Source organism: Marmota monax, unplaced genomic scaffold (assembly GCF_021218885.2).
Source record: "Marmota monax isolate L192 unplaced genomic scaffold, Marmota_monax_Labrador192_F-V1.1 WCK01_AAM20220418_F8-fsc00149, whole genome shotgun sequence".
Classification (NCBI taxonomy): Eukaryota; Metazoa; Chordata; class Mammalia; order Rodentia; family Sciuridae; genus Marmota; species Marmota monax.
In genome coordinates this window covers 1,402,894-1,413,432 of record NW_026693170.1, presented here as the reverse complement: position 1 = coordinate 1,413,432, position 10,539 = coordinate 1,402,894, and the positions used below count along the sequence as shown (strand labels likewise).

The 10,539-nt window shown below is 43.3% G+C and overlaps 1 protein-coding gene across 1 annotated transcript; it reads right to left on the bottom strand.

The window, feature by feature from the left end:
- Positions 1-361: 361 nt before the first annotated feature.
- LOC124100293 (large ribosomal subunit protein P1) lies at positions 362-821 on the bottom strand. Its single transcript, XM_046455784.2, has one exon. The coding sequence runs from the start codon at positions 719-721 to the stop codon at positions 377-379; it is 345 nt and encodes a 114-aa protein (XP_046311740.1). The 5' UTR covers positions 722-821; the 3' UTR covers positions 362-376.
- Positions 822-10,539: the final 9,718 nt, after the last annotated feature.

Genomic DNA, 10,539 nt, shown 5'->3' with positions numbered 1-10,539 from the left:
TAGCCTGAGGCTTAGCGTAGGTAGCTTTTACAATGTTGAGGTAAGTTCCTGTTATCCCTAGTTTTTCTAGTGTTTTGAACATAAAGGGATGCTGTATTTTTTCAAATGCTTTTTCTGTGTCTATCGAGATGATCATATGGTTCTTATCTTTAAGTCTATTGATGTGGTGAATAACATTTATTGATTTCCATATATTGGACCAGCCTTGCATCCCAGGGATGAATCCTACTTGATTATAATGCACATTTTTTTGATATGTTTTTGTATCTGATTTGCCAGAATTTTATTGAGGAGTTTTGCATCTAAGTTCATTAGAGATATTGGTCTGAAGTTTTCTTTTCTTTTTTTTTTTTATTATTTAACATGTTAAAAGAATTTAGTCAAAAAGACCAAAACCCATGTCATCATCAGACTCCTCAGATTCTTCTTTCTTTGCTTCCACTTTCTTCTCCTCAGCTGGAGCAGCTGCTGTGGAGGGTGCAGGACCTCCTGCTGGTGCTGCACCAGCTGCTGGAGCAGGCCCACCAGCCCCTACGTTGCAAATGAGGCTCCCAATGTTGACATTGGCCAGGGCCTTTGCAAACAAACCAGGCCAAAAAGGTTCAACATTTACACCAGCTGCTTTAATGAGGGCATTGATTTTATCCTCCGTGACGGTCACCTCGTCATCGTGCAGGATGAGGGCAGAGTAGATGCAGGCCAGCTCGGAAACAGAGGCCATGGTGCTGACTGTCAGGCGCGGTGCTAGTCGCCGGATGAAGTGAGGGCCTCACCCCAACGCGGCCTTAGCTTCTCGGAAGGACCGAGCACCTTGGTGGCACCTGAGGAAAGTGAAGTTTTCTTTCTTTGAAGTGTCTTTGTCTGGTTTCGGAATCAGGGTGATGTTGGCCTTGTAGAATGAATTTGGAAGAGCTCCCTCTTTTTCTATTTCCTGAAATAACTTGAAAAGTATTGGTATTAGTTCTTCTTTAAAGGTTTTGTAAAACCCTGCTGTATACCCATCCCGTCCAGGGATTTTCTTGGTTGGTAGTCTTTTGATGGCTTCTTCTATTTCCTCCATTGATATTGGTCTGTTTAAGTTGTGAGTATCCTCCTGACTCAATCTGGGCAAGTCATATGACTTAAGAAATTTATCAATGTCTTCACTATCTTCTATTTTATTAGAATATAAGTTTTCAAAATAATTTCTAATTATCTTCTGCATTTCTGTAGTGTCTGTTGTGAGATTGCCTTTTTCATCCCATATGCTAGTAATTTGAGTTCTCTCTCTTCTTCTCTTCATTAGCATGGCTAAGGGTCTGTCGATCTTATTTATTTTTTCAAAGAACCAACTTTTAGTTTTGTCAATTTTTTCAATTGTTTGTTTCAATTTCATTGATTTCAGCTCTGATTTTAATTATTTCTTGCCTTCTGCTACATTTGTTGTTGTTTTGCTCTTCTTTTTCTAGGGTTTTGAGATGAAGTGTGAACTCATTTATTTGTTGGTTTTTTCTTTTTTGGTGGAATGAACTCCAGGCAATGAATTTCCCTCTTAGAACTGCTTTCATTGTGTCCCATAGATTCTGATATGTTGTGTCTGTATTTTCATTTATCTCTAAGAATTTTTTGATTTCCTCCTTTATGTCTCCTGTAACCCATTGATCATTCAGTAACATATTGTTCATTCTCCAAGTGATGTAGGATTTTTCCTTCCTTCTTTTATTGTTGATTTCCAGTTTCATTCCATTATGATCAGATAAGATGCATGGTATTATCTCTACTCCTTTATAATTTCTAAGAGTTGCCCTATGGCATAATATAGGGTCTATTTTTGAGAAGAATCCATGTGCTGCTGAGAAAAAAGTATATCCACTTGATGATGGTTGATATATTCTATGTATGTTGGTTAAGTCTAGGTTATTAATTGTGTTATTGAGTTCTATGGTTTCTTTATTCAACTTTTGTTTGGAAGATCTGTGCAATGGTGAGAGAGGTGTGTTGAAGTCACCCATAATTATTGTGCTGTGGTCTATTTGACTCTTGAACTTGAGGAGAGTTTGTTTTATGAACGTAGCAGCACCATTGTTTGGTGCATAAATATTGATAATTGTTATGTCTTGTTGGTGAATGGTTTTCTTTAACAGTATATAGTGTCCTTCTTTATCCCTTTTGATTAACTTAGGCTTTAAGTCGATTTTATTCGATATGAGGATGGCCACTCCTGCTTGCTTCCGGGGACCATGTGAGTGGTATGATTTTTCCCAATCTTTCACCTTCAGCCTATGTATGTCTTTTCCTATCAGATGAGACTCCTGAAGACAGCATATTGTTGGATCTGTTTTCTTAATCCAGATTACCAGACTTATGTTGCTTTATTGGTGAGTTTAAGCCATTAACATTTAGGGTTACTATTGATATATGGTTTGTACTTCCCGTCATGTTTGTTTATTTATTTATTTATTTTTAATTTGGTTTGTTTTTCCCTCTTTGATTAGTCCCCCCCCCATTTACTGAGGTACTTCCCACCATTGGTTTTGGTTGTTGTTTTTCATTTCCTTTTCGTGTATTGTTTTGCCCAAAATGCTTGGCAGTGCTGGTTTTCTGGCTGCGAATTCTTTTAACTTTTGTTTATCATGAAAGATTTTTATTTCGTTGTCAAACCTGAAGCTTAATTTTGCTGGATACAATATTCTTGGTTGGCACCCATTATCTTTCAGCATTTGAAAAACGTTGTTCCAGGATCTTCTCCTTTTCAGAATCTGTGATGAGAAATCAGCTGTTAACCTAATTGGTTTGCCCCTGAATGTAATCTGCCTCCTTTCTCTTGTAGATTTTAATATTCTCTCCTTGTTCTGTATGTTGGATATCTTCATAATAATGTGTCTTGGAGTTGGTCTATTATGGTTTAGAATGTTCGGTATCCTGAAGGCTTCTAGGATTTGGACATCCGTTTCATTTTTCATGTCTGGAAAGTTTTCTAAAATTATTTCATTCAGCAGATTGCTCATTCCTTTGGTTTGGACCTCTATACCTTCCTCTATCCCAGTGACTCTTAAGTTTGGTTTTTTTATGATATCCCGTATCTCTTGGATGTTTTGCTCGTGGTTTCTTACCAGTCTTTCTGAGTTGACTAGACTCTTTTCGAGATGATATATTTTGTCTTCATTGTCTGATGTTCTGACTTCTACTTGATCTACTCTACTAGTAATACTTTCATTTGAGTTTTTAATTTGGTTATAGTTTCCTTCATTTCTAGGATTATTGTTTGATTCTTTTTTATAAACTCTATCTCCTGGTAGAGTTGTTAATTTGCTTCTTGAATTTGTTTATGTAATTCATTGTTGAGGTGTTCTTTCATTGTTTTCGTTTGCTGTCTAATGACCTCTTTAAGATTCCATTCCATCTGTGTCAGGTATGCCTTGAGTTCTTTATCTGACCATTTTTCTGATGCCTCTAGGTTCTCCTGTAGATTTCGGCTTCCCTGCATTGTTTGTAATCCTTTTTTCCCTTGTTTTTTCATAATGCTCATGTTACTTTCTGGCTCTGTTTGACTGCTGTGTTACTATTTACTCCTATAAATTTATTTTGGTTTTGTATATCTCAGGGATCTCTCCTTTGTGATGAGAGACTATGTCTAGAGATGTTGAGTTTTATTGTACTTTAAAGCAAATTCATTCGTTTCATAAAAGGCATATGGATTCTGATGGCGTATATAGATGTGTGGTTTGATCTTGGGACTTTATGTTTAGGTCGGGTGATGTGATGGTATGGGGGTTGTATATCTTGGCAACCTTGGAAGATTGCTCTACTGAAGGGGGATATTGACAGGAGAATGGACTGGTGTATTTGGGGTATCTAGGGACTTGGGAGCACTATAGTTTGCCTCAGAACATTCACCTATATGCATTTAGTAAACTGCACATAAAAGGAGTCGTAATGCTTGGGAGGAAAGGTAGGAGAAGGGGAAGGAAGAAGTCACTAAGGAGAATGAGAGAAAGAAAAATAGGCTGAATAAAGAAAAAAGGGGAAAAAATGAAAAGAAAAGAAAAAAAAAGATAAATGCAGTCTTAGAGTTCGATTAACTTCTCTTCCAGTAGGTGGAGCTGTATCCTCCGGGCCAAGCTTCTGCCCTCAATACAGGAGACAATCCCTGTGAGGCGGCTCCTCCTCCCCCACTCAGCGGCTCTCCAATCCTGGTCACCCAGCGCCTTTCCTGGTCTCCAGCCACCTCCCCGCTTCTCCTGCCAGCCTGGCCCCACTCAGCAGTGATGTTCTCCACAGAACTAGCTACACGCTGGTCCTACAGCCCCCTGGGTGCCGTGTTCTCTTGAACGTCTGGGCACTCTCTCTGTTTGTCATTCCCCCAGACCCCAAGGTTGTGGAGCGCGGGGCTGGAGTCCGTCAGCTTATTTTGCCTGATTCCCTCTGGTAGCCACGCCCCTGGGAGCTGGCGAGAAAGGCCTCGGCTGTCAGCGCTGGTGGGAGCGGTAGCCGGGGTCAGGCGCCCCTCCTGACTCCCTTGGGTCCAACAATCACGCTCATGGAGAGCTGGGGAGGGACCCTTGAGATTTCCCAGCTGTATGGAGAGGGAGGGCTGAGGGTCACACACCTGCCATCTCTGATCTCGCTGCAGAGCCATCCCATCCGCCCAACTCTGGTGACATCAATTCTCTGCCATGGTGGACTCCGGTCTCCCTGCCAGGGTGTCCGATGGGAAGGGTGTGTCTGTTCTGTCTCTCCCAAGTCCCACCTCAGCTCTTGGCCCACTGGCCCATGGAGGCTCAGTTGGTACCACCTCAAAAGATACAAAGATTTGTTTTTCTACTCTGCTCGAGGGTCTCTGTAGCGCTGAGTTGTGGCGGGTGGGTGGCAGGTCGCCAATCAACCAGCCAGTAACTCTGTGCAGGGTAGCCTGAGTTCACCCGCGCCGAGCTCGCTGGGGCCTCTGAGAAGCTCAAACTGCTCTCTTAAGTTCCATCTCAGCCCAACATTGCTGGACGCTCCTGAGCAGACAGCATCCAGTCGGTCTGAAGTCTCTCTTTCCAGGGTAGCTGAGGAGGTCACGGGATCGATCCCTCCGCACCCACCACCATGTTGGTCTCCTAGGTGCACTTTTAGCTCGCGCTTGACCTCACGCTTAAATGATACTATAAGACTTATAAAGGATAAAAAGCCCCAGACCAATTGGTTAGCATGGGAAGGGTTCATTGATGCCCGTGGAAAGTAAGATCCTGTGGTTCATATTAAACTTGTTAATCCAGGTTCTTTGAGGTGTTGGAGGAAAAAGTTCATAATAGATTTTAGCATCTTTCCATAGTCAGTTGGCTTCGGGTTATTTTATCCCAATACCGATTCTTTGGAACCACTGTGGGTTAAAATAAAATAAACGTGGAATACCTTATCAGGCAGCATTCTTTAACATTAAAAAGATCCTAGATTTTTATTTTTAGTTTATTAAAAGGACTGTGACTGGACACACAGGCCCAGAGGACCTGTACAGCTCAGATTTCTAAAAAACATTGTAAGAAATGAGCACTGATTTCCCTAGGAGGAGTCTCTTGTTAGTGAGGATGTGAGTGTGTTGGAACCTTAAGGGCTGATACCAGCTAATGGTACCTGTGTGCATTAGATTATTGTTTGCTGGGCTAATCTGCACCATAATCCTGCCAAGGCATCAGATATGAGAGTGACTGAGTGACCTTCAGTAGTGCCAGCCTCAACCACCACTTATCTGCAGTGATATGAGGGACCCCAACTGAGAACCAGTTGGCTCAGCTCAGTCTTGGGAACTGTGAGAGGGGAGAACAATGCTATTGTTGCTGTCCAGCCACTACATTTTGGGTTGGCTTGTTAACACAGCAATTGATAAGCTGAGAACTTCCACCACACAATGACTGTATGAATTATATCTACACAAAGGTATTTTAGGGCTAAAAACCCAAATGTCATCCAGCACAGGTTTAGGAACAGAGTAGAAGAATTCAAGTATGGTATTTTGATGCAGAATAGAATTGTCCTGAATCCAGCTCTGGAAAAGTGGATAGGGAATAATTTTTGGAAGAGTTTGCAGTAAAACAGAATCTTACAGAGTGGAGAAGTTGGGAGACAGAAGTGGATGAAATTGAGAGATGTCTAGAACATGCCTCAGTGCTCCCATTTGAGGACTGCTACTGTAACACTTTGATAAAACCAAACTGTGAAATCAGAGTCATTTGGCACAAGTAGGGATTTTCTTCATTGTGCCCTTGGAACTAAAATTGTGCTAACTCCCAAAAGTTCTGCATTATCTGAAAAATTATGCTTGTCTTTTGTCTTGAGCCATGGAAATTCAGAATTAATTCCCATGTAGAATGTTCTTATTCCCACAGCTTTATTGCCCCACAACACCCCCAACTTCACTTTACAGTGAAGAACCAATCATCTTTCCAAAGAACCAATTGGTACCTCTGCTCAGTTTTTCTATTGTGGGTCTATTTTCTACTTACAACTGCCAGGTCAGAGCAGCAGCAGATTTATTGAGTTCATATTGGCATTTACATACCAAGGGGGAAAAGTGGACTTTGGTTTGCCATCAGGGATCAGGGATGCTGTGGGCACCCGATGCTTGTAGTTTTAATTTGCATTTTCCTAGTGATTAGTGATGTTGAGCATATTTTCATGTGGTTATTGCCTATTTGTATTTTCCCCATTAGATTAATGTCTATTCTTGACCTTCACCTAATAGTAAATTGGGTTGCTTGTTTTTGAGTTGTAAGAGTTTTTTTAAAAAAATATATTCTGTGCATTAATTTGTCTTTTTTGTCACTCCATCTTTTTTATTGTCATAACATTACTGTCATAACAGTGAGTAACTGAGACCTTGCAAGGTGCCAGGCACCTTGGGAGATTACATGACTTACAGCACTTAGTGTTTGGAACAAAAGCATTACTCAGGAACTTTCATTACAGGTCAGACACATCTGAAGAATGGCTGGGAACAGCTGGGCCCTCTTCCTCTAGCTGTGAGCAGCACAGATGCTGAGGGAACTGGGGCCTGGGTTCTTCCCCAGCAAACATGTGGACTCTGGGCATGGCTTGGCTGGCACCCAGGACTATGACATGACATGCTGCTGATGCCCCACAGAAATGCAGGCATTTCTTTAAGGTGGCTAGCAGAAGGAGCCCAACATGGTGCCCCACGTGCCCATCACTGAGTCAAGGTGGATGGTTCCCAATGGCACTGTGAATAGTGCTTGGCCCAAAACTTACTGTGTCGAGTGTCATAGTAAAACTGTTCAGGAGAAAATCCCAGACTCAAAATGCCTCTTACCTGTTATGCTGGAAACTGGGTTTGAATCTACAACACTGACTGCATTTCACTGGCAATGATAGCAGCTGACAAGGACTCTTCATTGTGCTCTTTGCTCTTTGACTTTGGAGCAACAGGTGCTGACATTTTTTCACAAAGATGCAGGGAATTACGACCTTTCTTATCTAATATATTGTTAGAAAACACTCTTCCATTTTGTGTGACTTTTACAAACACTTCTTTTATAGGTTATAATATTTAATTGTGGGATCAGAGGCACAGTTAGATTGTACCTAACACAGTACTCTATCACTTTAATACTCTCAAGCCTGGTGTGGCAGCTCATACCTGTAATCCCAGTTACTGGGGAGGCTGAGGCTGGAGAATTGCAAGTTCAAGACCAACCTCAACAACTTAGGGAGTTTCTCGGCAATTTAGCGAGGCCTTGTATCAAAATTGAAAAATAAAAATAAAAAGGTCTGGGGATGTAGCTCAGTAGTAAAGTACCCATTGTTGAGTCCTTGGTACAAGTAAAAACAAAACCATAAAAAATTTCAAAATGTGTCCATCGTTCTCTCCAGGATTTTTCGGCGGCATCCCGGTATTCTCCCCTAGGTGGCAGCAGTGACGCGCAGATTTGCAGTCCGCAGGCTTCTCAGGTAGATGTCACTGAAGCAGCGCATCAGCATAGAGCAGGGTGGATGGCCAAGTTTCTGAAGCCTTCACGTCGTCGTTAGTGTCACTATTCAGTAGCTGTTGCTGCCTCCTGGACCGTCTGGACGCTTGGGACACTGTGGAACCGTGACTGAGGCAGTCCTCTCGCTGTGACTAGGATTTGGTGTCCTCAGTGCTGTGTCAAGTCGCGCTGTGGCTGTCTTCCTGAGTGTCAAGCTATCCAAGTTCGTGGCCTTGAAAATGCATCGAATTGCAGCGCACCTACTTTTGCAGCCCATGGAAGTCACTGAGGTGCATCCACCAAGTGGATTGGAGACAGCGTGAACCTCCTCAGCCCAGCTGACAGCCAGGTCACACCTGTGAGGATCAGGATGCGCCAGTCTGCCTCCTACCCCAGCCTGCCCTCCAGTCCAGCACTGGGAGTTGCCTGGCGCAGTCTGTTCTTGGAAACCCCAGCGCCTGGGAGCCCCGCAGGGGTGGCGGATCAGCTCCAGCTGCACCCACGTGTGCACCACGCCCGCCAGCTCAGCGGCAGCCAGTTTTCGGGAGTGGACGAGGGATATGAAAATTCACACGAAATCAAGATATCAGTGCACTGACCTGCAGGAAGCTCAGATTAGAGTCCTCAGCATTCTTGTCGCAGTCCTTCTTCCCCCTTTTACTATGCTGTAGCTCTTTTTGCCATCTTAGCTGTTTATTATACTTCCAAATGACTCCCACCAGCAGCCTCCCAGGAACCCAAATGAGCCATTCTGGAAGCAAATCCTCCAGGCCCAGTCGGCCCACCCATTACCATTGCATGAAGTACTCATGAGCCCTCCCCACTGACCTGCAAAATACATATGTGTGAGAAAATAAATGATTGTTTTTTAACCACTAATGAAAAGAGAAAGATGTTTTGTAATTATGTTCTGTAAATCAAGATTTTTTTCAGCAAAATTATCATTTAAATATTAATAGTAATAATAACAACAGCAGTAATTTCATTTCTAAGTAGAAAAAATGTCTTTCAATCATTCTGTCCAAAACCTTTCTTCCTGTAAAGAGGTCCACCATCCAGAAGGGAAGTTGAGATCATGATGACTCAGGGGTGCTGAGAGGTGGCCATGTCTCTGGAGTTTCCCCAGATGAGTTGCTGTCAGGAGAGCCCAGGCAGCATGGCCTGGGGGGAGGAATGTGGTTATTCTGGTGCTAGTAGAAACTGGACTGTGCAGTCTCTAGAGCTTTACCTGGGTGACATAGGGTGCGTGGGACTTTGCCTCCCTGGGCGTCTACACCACGACCATCACATACTGAAATGGTCACCCTGCCTTTGCTCTTATACTTGGTCCAACAGTTAGCCAGTATCTTGGGGGTGGTAGAGTCATCCTATCTGTGCCCCAGAATTCCCATGGACTCTCTCCTTAAGGCTCACAAAGAATGCCCTAGACACACCAAGGCCCAAGGAGTCTCGATAATATTCCTGAGAAGAGGAGTTTGTAATTGCAATTTCAGGCTTGAGGAGGCATTTACAGCACCTGACTGTGTCTATAGTTGTCAGGATCACTCCTGTGTGCTGGATTGCTGGAGACTGAAACACTCAGGGTCACTCCAGGGGAACTGAGCTAATTGGGCTGCACAAAATAACCACACAAGAGACAGAAATACCTTTTTGGGAGGGTTGCTGTGATGGCTCCTCTGACCTTAGGGGTCCACAGGAAGAGAGAGAACCCGCACGTGCTGACCCCTTTTATTGAGGAGAAGCTATTCAAATGAGGCCAGGGGTCAGGTTTCAGGGGGCTGAGTCTATCTTCATGATGTCCACTGTCAGCAGGTTGACTGACACCTGGGTAGGCCACACCCAAGGGCACATAAGAGAAGGGGACACACAAAAGGTGTTTCCATGGAGCATTCTATCCCAAACAGGGCCAAGGGGTAATATTACAAAGGAACAGGTGAGCATACCTCCACCCATGGGGCTGTAGGAAGACACGCCCATACACGAAGACACAGTGCCTGGAACCCTAGAGAGGGGCAGCCTAGCAGCATGGCTGCTGCCTGATGCCACATGGCCCAGCAGGGGAGTAGACTCAGTCACGGGCTAGTTTAGCCTCCCACACTTGTGCTGTTGTTGTAGGCGTCACTTAAAATATTTTGTCTCCCTCCCTCCCTCTCTCTCCTTTCTCCTTTTGTCTCTCTTCTCTCTCCTCCTCCCTTCTCTGTTTTACAGGGATTGGATCCGGCATGTTCTGCCACTGAGCTAAATCCCCAGTACTTTTTATTTTTATTTTGAGGCAGGATCTTGCTAAGTCACCTAGGCCCACCTCAAACTTGAGATCTCCTGCCTGAGCCTCCCAAACAGCTGGAAGTATAGGAGTGTGCAACTGCATGTGGTTCATTTAAATATTTTTTAACTTAAAGTTTCAGAATTATTTCAGACTTACAAAATAGTTGTAAAAAAACTAGGATACCGTGTCTTTCTCACAACATGCAGCATTTTACATAATCCCAATTCAGTTCTCAAAACAGGAAACTAATTGGAATGATACTATTAACTAACCTATAGGCTGACTTTAATTTTATCACTTGACCACTAACATCTATTTCTTGCTCCAGGA

What these genes read in the sequence shown, in the direction of transcription:
- LOC124100293 (XM_046455784.2), bottom strand. Translation starts at nt 721, where the DNA reads ATGGCCTCTGTTTCCGAGCTGGCCTGCATCTACTCTGCCCTCATCCTG.